Source organism: Thamnophis elegans, chromosome 3 (genome assembly GCF_009769535.1).
Source record: "Thamnophis elegans isolate rThaEle1 chromosome 3, rThaEle1.pri, whole genome shotgun sequence".
NCBI classification, from domain to species: domain Eukaryota; kingdom Metazoa; phylum Chordata; class Lepidosauria; order Squamata; family Colubridae; genus Thamnophis; species Thamnophis elegans.
This window is the reverse complement of record NC_045543.1, coordinates 148,348,325-148,361,115: the sequence shown is the minus strand read 5'-3', so window position 1 is coordinate 148,361,115 and position 12,791 is coordinate 148,348,325. Positions and strand designations below refer to the sequence as shown.

Sequence of the window (12,791 nt, the reverse complement as noted above, 5' to 3'; positions counted from 1 at the left end):
AATATGACCGGGTCATATTTTTGGAGAAAAACACACACATACAATAATATATAATAATATATAATAATATATAATAATATATAATAATATATATATCATAACATAATAGTGTAGTAATGTAATGTAATATAATAACAGAATAAAAATATAATGTAATATAGACTATAATAAATATAATATAATATAATAATATAATATAGTATAGTAATGTAATATGATAACATAACAAAAATATAATATACTATAGTATAGTGTAATATAGTATAATAAAATAAATATACTATAATATAGTATAATATAATATAGTATAATATAGTATAATATAATATAGTATAATATAGTATAATATAATATAGTATAATATAGTATAATATAATAAATATAATATAAAAGTGTAGTAATGTAATGTAATATAATAACATAACAAAAAATATATAGAATATAATAAATATAATCTAAAATAATATAATAAATATAATATAATATAGTATAGTAATGTAATGTAATATAATGACATAACAATAAATATAACATACTATACTATAGTATAATATAGTATAATATAATAAATATACTATAATATAGTATAATATAATATAGTATAATGTAATATAATATAATAACATAACTAAAATATATTATAAGAAAGAATATAATAAATATAATATAAAATAATATAATAAATATAATAATATAGTATGGTATAGTAATGTAATGTAATGTAATATAATAACATAACAATAAATATAATATATAATACAAAATATAATAATATATAATATATTAATATATAATAATATATAATATAATATAATAATATAATAGTATAGTACAGTACAATACAATACAATACAATACAATACAATACAATATAAAAAGCAGTTGTCCTGTTTTTGGAGAAACACACGCATACACACATACACACAAACACAATACATACATGCATTCACACATATATACAGATATAATAAAGAAGAAAAAGCAGTTGTCTAAACTAAACATTACACTCCTCTTCAAATCCCTCTGTTAAGCAACTGTTATTGTAGAAAGTCCGCAAACAGTTTCCAGTCTCTCATAAAGCTGTCTAGCCCATTATCTCTGAACAAAGCCATTAATTTCGCCATCTCTGCTAATTTAGTCCATTTCAAAATCCACTCTTCAACAATCGGCATCCCTTTTTCCTTTTCCAGGGTTTGGCAAGTGCAATCCTCGCAGCCGTCACCGCCCCAAATTGTTTCTCAATTGCCTTGTCCATCACACCTAAAAGAAAAAACAAATGCTTCAGCTTTCATTAATATTCGCATCTTAGAATATATTTTTTTTTTTTGCATTATCGTTGTTTTATGTCCCCAAAGGTGCTTTTTTTTCCAGGAGACAACTGGACTTTCTAAGTTTTTTTTCTTTTGAAGACGTTTTGCTTCTCATCCAAGACGCTTCTTCAGCTCTGACTGGATGGTGGGGAAATGGAAGGATTTTTAAAAAGCATCTTTGGGGCAACCATGGCCTGGAGGACGGAGAATCTCTACAGACTTTTAGCCATATACTTTGGGATGAAGACCCTTGGAATGGTGTGGGGAGTAGGAATGGATTTCCAGAGGAAAAAATGGCAGACTACAGGAACCATTTGCACCATTCAGGTGACCCTGAGGATACAGGTTGACCTCCAGGTGGCCTCAACGACCCTCTAAAACAGGGGTCTCCAACTTTGGCCACTTTAAGCCTGCTGGACTTCAACTCCCAGAATTCCCCAGGTTGACCTCCAGGTGGCCTCAACGACCCTCTAAAACAGGGCTCTCCAACTTTGGCCACTTTAAGCCTGCTGGACTTCAACTCCCAGAATTCCCCAGGTTGACCTCCAGGTGGCCTCAACGACCCTCTAAAACAGGGCTCTCCAACTTTGGCCACTTTAAGCCTGCTGGACTTCAACTCCCAGAATTCCCCAGGTTGACCTCCAGGTGGCCTCAACGACCCTCTAAAACAGGGCTCTCCAACTTTGGCCACTTTAAGCCTGCTGGACTTCAACTCCCAGAATTCCCCAGGTTGACCTCCAGGTGGCCTCAACGACCCTCTAAAACAGGGCTCTCCAACTTTGGCCACTTTAAGCCTGCTGGACTTCAACTCCCAGAATTCCCCAGCCAGCTTTGCTCTGGCAGAATTCTGGGAGTTGAAGTCCGCCAGGCTTAAAGTTGCCAAGGTTGGAGACTTCTGCTCTAAAAGGATGCAAATGACCAGCTGTCTGCAAGGAATATAAAATCCTTCCCTTCCCCACCATCCAGTCAGAGCTGAAGAAGCTTCTCAGATGAGAAGCGAAACGCCTTCAAAAGAAAAATAAATAAGAAAGTCCAGTTGCCTCCTGAAAAAGCACCTTTGGGACAACCTGGAGGACTGAGAATCTCTACACACTGTCATTGTTCATGTTTATCTAGTATACATTTGCAAGAGCACATAGGATAAAATGAACCTGGATTTCGACTACATTTCCAGCACTTGTTAGAAATCCCTTTATACATTGTCACTAAACTATCTTGGGGTCACGTACCAGCAATGCATCATTTTATAGAAGTTTTCTCTCAAACTATAACGTAGTGTTAAGTTTTAGTCAATTCGTCCATATCTTCCCCCATATATCCGGTATTATATTACACCGATTTTTTTTTTTTCTCGTTTTACCATATACTCTTTAACGCAGTGTTTCTCAACCTTGGCCACTTGAAGATGTCTGGACTTCAACTCCCAGAATTCCCCAGCCAGCGAATGCTGGCTGGGGAATTCTGGGAGTTGAAGTCCAGACATCTTCAAGTGGCCAAGGTTGAGAAACACTGCTTTAACGTATTCCTCTTGAGTAACATTTTATATACTGTAGAAGTCAAGTGGTCATCTCCAGAACATAAATTAGCATCCGGTTCAGATTTAGGTTCTGCAAAACCAAAATTTATCGAATCAAAATTTGAAAAGTTCTATAATAATTAAACCAATCGCAAGCAAAAATCCTTCACTTACTAATTTTCCTCTTGTCTTTGTCTCTGGAGATCCTCCATCACCCAGGTCAGGGTTAGCAATAGCAGTGAGACTTATATACCGCTTCATAGGGCTTTCAGCCCTCTCTAAGCGGTTTACAGAGTCAGCATATCGCCCCCACAGTCTGGGTCCTCATTTTACCCACCTCAGAAGGATGGAAGGCTGAGTCAACCTTGAGCCGGTGAGATTTGAACCGCCGAACTGCAGCTTAGCAGTCAGCTGAAGTGGCTGCAGTACTGCACTCTACCCACTGCACCACCTCGGCTCTTCAGGGTTGTCCCAAAGGTGCTTTTTTTTTTCAAGAGGCAACTGGACTTTCTTGTTTTTTCTTGGATGAAGTTTCGCTTCTCGTCCAAGAAGCTTCTTCAGCCCTGACTGGATGGTGGGGAAAGGAAGGATTTATGTTCCTTGCAGACACAGCTGGTCATTTGCATCCTTTTAGAGGGTCGTTGAGGCCACTTGGAGGTTTATCTCTGTCCTCGGGGTCACCTGAGTGGTGCTCCTGCTTTCTGAAGTTTGCAATTTTTTCCCTCTGGAAATCCCTTCCTACTCCCACCCCATTCGATATAAAAGGACACAAATGACCCTAAGGGCATAGACAAACCTCCAAGGGGCCTCAACGACCCTCTAAAAGGATGCAAATAACCAGCTGTCTGCAAGGAGTATAAATCCTTCCCTTTCTCACCATCCAGTCAGAGCTCAAGAAACTTCTTGATGGGAGAATCTCTACAGACTTTTAGCTATGCAATTTGAGATGAAGACCCTTGGAATAGTCTGGGAAATGGATTTCCAGAGAGAAAATTGCAGACTACAGGAACCATTTGCACCACTCAGGTGACCCTGAGGACAGAGATAAACCTCCAAGTGGCCTCAACGACCCTCTAAAAGGATGCAAATGACCAGCTGTCTGCAAGGAGTATAAATCCTTCCCTTCTTCACCATCCAGTCAGAGCTCAAGTAACTTCTTGGATGAGAAGCGAAACGTCTGCGAAGAAAAAACAGAAACTCCAGTTGCCTCTTGAAAAAAGGCACCCTTGTCCCAGAATTATCTTAAATCCCTCTTTTCCAAATATTAATACATCTTGGAATTTACGATTCATTGTGATCCCATTTGGATATAGCACTGTCTGGCAAGGCTGTCTCTCAGACAGGTGAACTGCAGTGTGCAAATCAAAATGTGTTTGTTTGTTCTGTCTGCAATTACAAAATTCTAGGAGTCACCATATGTCTAGGAGGTAATAAAAGCAACAGGTAAAATTAACAACTGCTGTTGGGTAAACCTTTCCACCACTGGCAAAATTGGCCTTAGAGGTAGTCCTTGGCTTAGTTCAGTGGTTCCCAAACTTGGCAACTTTAAGACTTGTGGACTTCAACTCCCAGAATTCTCCAGCCAGCTGGAGAATTCTGGGAGTTGAAGTCCACAAGTCTTAAAGTTGCCAAGTTTGGGAACCACTGACTTAGTTCATTTAATGACCATTCAGAGTTACAAAGGCGCTGAAAATAATAATTTAGGACCATTTTTCACACTTAGCAACCTTGGCAATAGCAATAGCAATAGTTAGACTTATATACCGCTTCATAGGGCTTTCAGCCCTCTCTAAGCGGTTTACAGAGTCAGCATATTGCCCCCAACAACAATCCGGGTCCTCATTTTACCCACCTCGGAAGGATGGAAGGCTGAGTCAACCTTGAGCCTAGTGGGATTTGAACAGCCGAACTGCTGAACTGCAGTCAGCTGAAGTAGCCTGCAGTGCTGCATTTAACCACTGCGCCACCTCGGCTCATAGCAGATCACGGGATCAAAATTGGTAGCAGATCACGGGATCAAAATTCAGGGGCTTGGTGACTGACTCATACTTATGACCGTTGCTGCGTCCCAAGGTCAGGGGATTCCCTGTTGCGACCTTCTGATGAGCAAAAGTCCACGGGGAATCCAGACTCACTTAACAGGTCAACAACAACATGTTAACTGCAGTGATTCACTTAGCAGCTGTGTCAAGGAAGGTTGTTAAATAGGGGCAGAGCTCGCTTCACCAATGTCTCACTTAGCAACAGAAATATTGGGGTTCAATTGTGGTCGTAAGTTGAGGACTGCCTGTATTCTTCAGAGCATCTCTTTCGTGCGTTTCCGTATCAAACAATGCAATTAATTAGCACAGCAGGAGAACTGTGTTAATTAACCTATAGTAGTTAAAAATCATTAGGAAATAGGTAGCCCTCTTTTCTCCTGGTAAATTTTACTACGGGTAGTCCTAGATGTCATGCCTGCAAGCCATCTTTTCTGTTGTGGGAAACCTGTTGTGGGAAAATGAGAGGAGGGATTGTACGGAGTTGGGTGATATGTAGCCATAACAACGTTCTTCTGAGAAACTCAAGGTCATCTTTGTCTCTGACATGATAGCAGAGTTCCAATATCTCAGGGGTTGCCACAAAGAAGAGGGAGTCAAGCTATTTTCCAAAGCCCCCGAGGGTAGAAAAAGAAGCAATGGGTGGGAACTAATCAAGGAGAGAAGCAACTTAGAACTGAGGAGGAATTTCCTGACAGTCAGAACAATTAATCAGTGGAACAGAAGTTGCCTCCAGAAGTTGTGAATGCCCCAACACTGCAAGTCTTTAAGAAGATGTTGGATAGCTATCTGTCTGGAACGGTATAGGGTTTCCTGCCTAGGCAGGGGGTTGGACTAGAAGACCTTTAAGGTCCCTTCCAACTCTGTTATTCTATTCTATTCTATTCTCCATATTCCATTCTATTCTATTCTAATTCTATTCTCTATATTCTATTCTATTCTATTCTATTCTCCATATTCTATTCTATTCTCCATATTCCATTCCTTTCTATTCTATTCTCCATATTCCATTCTATTCTATTCTAATTCTATTCTCTACATTCTATTCTATTCTTTATATTCTATTCTATTCTCTATATTCTATTCTATTCTCCATATTCTATTCTATTCTCCATATTCTATTCTATTCTATTTATGTGTTTGCTTTTGTACTTGCAGCTCAGAGCTTTTCTCTTCTCCGTTGTTAGTGGCCTGGTGTTGAGATATACTTCTCACCTGCTTCCCATTGTTTTCCTCCACCCACCCACCCTCCCAGTTCTCCCCAGGTGGGTTTCCTTCGCTTCCTTCACCTGCTGGCCACCTTTGACTGGAAGAACAACCTTCTGTTGGTGAACCTCAACGGCGACCTCAAAGGTGAGCAGAGGAGGGGTGTGTGTGTGAAATTCCCATTCCTTTTTTTTTCTTTTTTAAGGGTAGATGAACAGCTCATTGAGGTGAAAAATTCTTTCCCCCAAGATTGCCTGGCCCACGGCTGTCTCCGAAGACACAAAAGATGGAAAGGGGGCATTGCAAACACATGGATTAATCATCCGTGCTTTCTTTACACCTTGTTGAAAGGGAGGTTGTCATCTGATCTGGGCCGCAGGGCAGGTGGTTATAATCCAATTGATACAGCGGCTTAAAGACTATCCCGAACCTTTTGTTGCAAAAAAAGCAAAAACCCGTATAAATTTACTAAGGTAACGCTCGCAATTGTCGAATATACGTTTAGGCTTGCTGGATTTTTGTGGTTGTTTGTTTCCAACAATTGTCAGCCCGGCGTTTCTGGAATTTTCCCAGCCAGGTTGGGTGATGGCCTGAGGTCGATGCAGTTCCCAACTTCTCTGGGTTGTGCACTGCGATTATTTGCACAACTTTCCTCAGCGTACGACCTCAACAGAGCTCAACTTTTCTGTTGCTAAGCGAGACATAACGCTTAGTGAACATTGCTCCATTTTACGAGGTAGTGCTCGACTTAGGGCCACAATAGAGCCCAGAGCCTTCGTTGCTAAGTGAGACCTTTTCTAAATAAACCTTGCTCCTTTTTACGACATTCCTAGCTGCAGTTGTTAAGTGAATCTCTGCGCTTGTTAAGTTAGTTGCATGGTGTGTTGTATTTTAAATCTATCTTTTCTTCCTCTCTCTTTTTTTAAATTTTTATTTCTGTACTGTAAGCCGCCCGGGGTCCTACGGGTTTGGGCAGCATATAAATGTTATTAAACTTGCAAACTTGGTTGTTAAGTAAATTTGGTTTCCCTGTTGACTTTACTTATCAGAAGTCACCAAACGGGAGGGCACCATCCCAGGAACTTTTATTTTTCATGTTTTATTTATTTTATTTATATTACTTTCCATTTTCACCGGACAGTGTGAGATCTGGGTTTTAAACAATCAAAATCCACATATTTGTTATAACATTCATCACAATACTGTTAATAATATAACTATATATCAATACAATTAGAAAAATACATAGCATCTTCATCATCAAATTCTTTCCATGTTGACATTTCCTCTTTTTTATATCTCCTCCTTTCTAACTTCTGTTTCTATTGTCTAACCATTGATAGAATACATCACAAGTCAAGAAATATTCATTTTCTTCTTTCTCCTTAATAATGAGAGTTAATCTGTCCATTTTTGGGCATTCTAATATTTTCTTAATTACACTCTCATCTTAACGGTATCTTACCATTTTTCCATTGTTGTGCCAATGCAATTCTAGCTGCAGTTAGTATATATAAAACCAGATGTTTAGTCTTTTTGTCATATTTTTCCAGTAGAATGTCCAAAAGAAATATATCAGGTTTCAAATTAAATTGCTGCTTTATCATTTTTTCCAGCCAAGGAAGAGGGGAAGGCTCTGGTGGACTGGTGCCATGAAAGTCACCTGGTCCTAAACATTAATAAAGCAAAGGAGATCATCGTAGATTTTAGAAGGAGGTGGCATGGTCCTACTCCGCTCAGTATTAAGGATGCAGCTGTAGAGATGGCCCACAGTATTAAGTATCTGGGGGAGCACACAACTAACAATCTGAACTGGTCCCTCCAGTCATCATCATTAGGGAAGTGTGTAAACCAACATCTGCATATCCTGCATCGGATGAGGAGAAGCACCTCTTTCTCCTTCTGTCCTGGACACTTTTTACAGAGGCACAAATCGAGAGCATTTTGACAAACTGCATCCCTGTTTGGTTTGGTGGCTGCAGTGCCTCAGATAGAAAGTCCCTACAGAGAGTGGCGAGGACAGTGGAGAGAAGATGATAGGAAGCTCGCTTCCCGTTATTCAGGATGCTACTTGTAAGCGCTGTGGGTTTAGAGCTCGAAGCATCGTTAGAGACCCCTAGAAACCCACTTTAAGGTCCAATTTGGTTGCTCCCCTCTGGGAGGAGGTTTCGAAGGGTTTCTAGCGGGAGCTCCAGATTCTGGAACACCTTTGTTCCCTGGGCCAGTGATGGCAAACCTTTTTCTTATGGCGTGCCACAATTGTGTGTGCACGGACTATCACGTGTGCACCAATTCAATTCTCCCTGCCCACCTGCACATGCGTGCACGACCCCTCCCCAGGCTCTGGAGGCTTTCCTTAAGCCTGGGGAGGGCAAAAACCTGGAAGCGGAAACGGATTGTTTCCAAACTTCCGGTTGGCCCGTTGGGGGAATTTTTCGCCCTCCCCAGGCTTCAGGAAAGCCTCTGGATGCTGGGGAGGGGGGAAATGGCCCCAACGAGGCAACCGGAAGTTCGGAAACGATCCGTTTCCGGGTTTAGGAGGGCTGGGGGAGGCTGTTTTCGCCCTCCCCAGGCTTCAGGAAAGCCTATGGAGGCTGAGGAGGGCGAGAAACAGGCTCAACGGGCCAACCGGAACTTTCCAGAAGTTGCAGGTGCTCCACTACTGGAGGCTTTCGAGAAGAGGCTGGGCAGCCATTTTGTCTGAAGGGATGTAGGGTTTTCTGCTTAAGCAGGGGGGGTTGGACTAGAGGACCTCCAAGGTCCCTGCCAACTCTGTTGTTCTGTTAATTGATGAGCGGAATGCCTTGCCTTCAGAAGTTGTGGGTGGCTGCTCCATTTCTGAGGGCACGCGAGGCGTTGCCCTGTCAGCTCCATCATGCCGGCCTCCCGAGGCTCCAAGAAAGCTGTGCACAAATGCATGGGGGCAGCGTGTGTGTGTGTGTTTGTGTGTGTGATGCATGCATGTGCAGGGGGCATGCACGTGATGGTGGCATTAACTTATGTGGGTGGGCACGTGCACGATTGCAGGCGCATATGTGCTTACGGCACTCGAGGCAAAAATAGTTTTTCCATCCCTGGTACAGGGTCTCCTGCTTGAACAGGGATTAGAAGACTGCAACGTTTAGCAACGGAAGTCTCCGCCGTAAGTTGAGGACGGCCTGTCTTTGCTGCCGAAGTTTGTTTGTTTTAAAAAAAAAAAAAAAAAAAGATTAAATGGTTTTGAAGCGGACGGGAGAGAGGCTGCAGATGGGATGGGACCTGCTCAGTTCTTTTCCACACTTGTCAAGCAATCTTCTTTTGACGGGCCACACCTGAACAGGCGCCTGAATATTCCTGCATAGACCTGTTTACCTGACCAGGGCGTAACCTGAAGAGGTTGCAAAATGATGGGGTTTCCCCCCCGTCCCTCCCTATTTCCCCTTCCCTCCTCACCCCTCTCCGAGGTCAGGCGAGACGTGTTATTTTTTTTTAAAATCGTATTTATTGAATTCTCCAACATTTAAAAGACAAAACACACACACACACAAAAACAAATTTACACTTTTAACAGTTTTTCCATATTGGTATCCATATCTTTCATAACAATCCTATTTATGAAAATTCCATCTCAATTTCAGTATCCCAAGTTATATCCCTATTGGAGTTATAATAACAAGTTATTATGTCGTAACATCGAGTTAATATCATATACGTCTTATATCTTTTACATTCTATATATTACACTTTAACATTTTATACCCTACGCTTACTCTCAAGCCAGGAATACCGTCTAGTACTCGGTTTCCTCCCTCTCCTTCATTTCCATAGGCAGTCTATCCATTTCTGCGCATTCATAGATTTTCCTTCTTATAATCGGGTCTGGAGGAGTATCTGTTGGATTCCAATTCTGTGCTAAAACAATTCTACTAGCAGTTAGAATATGTAATGTTATGTATAGTACTTTCCTCCTTGTTTTCCCATCAGAAATACCCAGGAGAAGCAGTTCTGGGTTCAACTCTATCCTCTGTTCAGTAATCTCTTCCAGCCACATTCTTACCTTACGCCAATATTTTCTGACTTTAGGGGAGGTCCAGCACATGTGCTGGAAGGGTCCCTGTTTATACCAGACCGTAACTGGAAGAGGTTGCAAAATAGCAATAGCAATAGCAGTTAGACTTATATACCGCTTCATAGGGCTTTCAGCCCTCTCTAAGCGGTTTACAGAGTCAGCATATCACCCCCCGCAGTCTGGGTCCTCATTTCACCCACCTCGGAAGGATGGAAGGCTGAGTCAACCTTGAGCCGGTGAGATTTGAACAGCTGAACTGCAGAACTGCAGTCAGCTGAAGTAGCCTGCAGTGCTGCATTTAACCACTGCGCCACCTCGGCCCATATGATGGGGTTCTCTCCACTCTCACCCCCCCCCCCAAAAAAAAATTCCCACTCCCTTCTCACCCCTCTCTGAGGTCAGGCAAGGCATTGTGCCTTTTCAATCACATACCGATAGCCGACAACTTCACAACCATTCTTTCGTGTCCCTTCAAACTTAGCATCGACACTGAAAAAGAGTGAGGTACGTCCCGTTCTCGCACTTGTGACCCCTGCCACATTCCCACGGTCTCGTGATCAAAGTTTGGGCTCTTGGCAACTCACGCACAACGGCGCATAAACCAATCCCAAGTTTACGGCTTACGTCCACAGAGGAGCTCAAGATTTATGTTGTTCAGTGAGCTCGGGCCCATTTTATGACCAATCGCTACGTGAATCACTGCCGTTAATCTAGTAACCGGGTCGTTAAGCAAAGCGCGCTGTAACCCTAAACCTAACCCTAAACCTTACCTTAACTTAAATCGGCTGTTGTCGGCGCGCTGTTGTCAGCGCGTTGATGACATCGCAGTTTTAGCGCCGCGGTTTTGTTGGCGCGCTTTTGTCGTTCGCGCATTTGTCGGGTCACGATTTTTGGGAGTGGGGTCTTTAGTCCTTTAGAATATCCAGCCTGGAGATATAATTAATGCTAGTATTGAAATTTGCACCTCGTGTAGTGCACTAGGTGCAGTATAGTATAGTGCACTAGGTGGCAGGTGTACGGCTTTTTCAAGGGTGCTCTCTCTGCATTAATTTCCTAAGACGCATGTCAAAATTAAACATTCAAGCATTTTCGAGGCTATGGCTAGGAGAACATGTCTGCAAATAGGGAAGGTGGCATATAAATGTCTTTTCCCTTCTGTTGTTGTTTTTTCCCTGTTATTTACAAGTGCAAGGTACTTGTATACAGATAGGGAGAAAAATCTCACTCCATTGTAGTACTGAGGATGTTAACTAGTTGGGTTGTGAAATGTCTGCAAGGAAATAGTCAAGCACAGAGAGAACTCCTCCTCCTCCTCCTCCTCCTCCTCCTCCTCTCCCCAAACCCCATTCCCTTCTGGCACTGAGGTTGTTACCTAGCTGGGTCAGGAAACGTCTGCAAGAAGTGTATTTTTGTTTTTAAAATAAATTTCATTGAAATTATAATAATGCTATATATATATATCCCTATGTGTTGTATTTGTGCTGATAAATAAATAAAGGGAGACTGGAGACTTGGACTTCCCCCCATATTTGGGCATACCAGGGGTTGTAACTCTAAATACATATATGTCTGTCTGTCTGTCTGTCTGTCTCTCTTTGGTTATTCGGGTTTTCTCCCGCGTAAAATTGGAAGTGTCTTGGCGACGTTTCGCCAAAGTCTCATTCGGGATTGGGCGGCATATAAATGTTATTAAACTTTAAACTCTATTAAACACTCTTTGATTTTTCTATGGGAGGGGCCATCCACCATCCACCTGTGGCCTTACTCCCAAGTCGACCCTTGTTCCTTCGCTGTTCCCTTCGTCTGGCAACTCTGTGCATGCGCACACTGGGAACAGGCTCCAGCTGTTCTTCAGCTTCACTGATGTCTGACTCCGAAGGGAGTTGATAACTGTCGGACAGCTCTGGACCCATTTCTGCCTCTGACGCAGATCACTCGTCAGAGCCTTCCCCAGACTCCAGGACTGGCCCAGGTTCCTCCCCAACCTCCTCACTGTCCGAGTCTGCTTCCAGCTCCTCCGGGGGCCACAACAGGGCTCCATTGCGGACGTAAGCCGAGGACTATCTGCAGCCGAGTCGATCAAACCGAGACTCAGAAAGTTCATTTATGTTTTCCTGTTTCTGGAGGAGAGCAGAAGCGGTGGCCAAGCTGAAGCAAAACCGGATCTGTTCTTTTCTCTCACTAAAAGCCCTCCATTTGGCCATTTCTGGCAGTTTTTTTAAAAATTATTTTAATTTTATCAATTTCATATATACATTCACAGTTATATGATCTCATAATTGTTATTAATAATATGTATTTATAACAATTTTTTCCTACTGTTGACAATATACTTGAAAATTGCTTTCTTACCATCCCATAGATCCATCTTATCTTACAACGGTCCTACGTCTTCTTCCCTCCCTCCCTCTTACCTTCCCTCGTTTCTTCTCTCCTACTCCCCTTCCTTCCCTCCCTCCTTCCCCTTCCCTCCCTCCTTTCCCTTCCCTCCTTCTCTCCTTCCCTCCTTCCTTCCCTCCCTCCTTCCTTCCTTCCCTCCTTTCTTCTCTCCTTCTCTCCTTCCTTTCCCCCTTCCTTTCCTCCTTCCTTCCCCCTTCCTTCTCTCTTACATTCCCTCCTTCCTCCCCTCCCTTCTTCTCTCCCTCTCTCCTTCCTTCCCTCCTTTCTTCTCT

The 12,791-nt window shown here is 42.2% G+C and overlaps 1 protein-coding gene across 1 annotated transcript in view; it reads left to right on the top strand.

Annotated features, from left to right (window-relative positions):
• Positions 1 to 12,791, top strand: part of NOL6 (nucleolar protein 6) — a 79,332-nt gene that overhangs the window by 47,580 nt on the left and 18,961 nt on the right. The window contains exon 21 of the mRNA XM_032213915.1: positions 6,121 to 6,218. Coding sequence (XP_032069806.1) covers positions 6,121 to 6,218 — 98 coding nt within the window. The remainder of the gene's footprint in view (positions 1 to 6,120; positions 6,219 to 12,791) is intronic.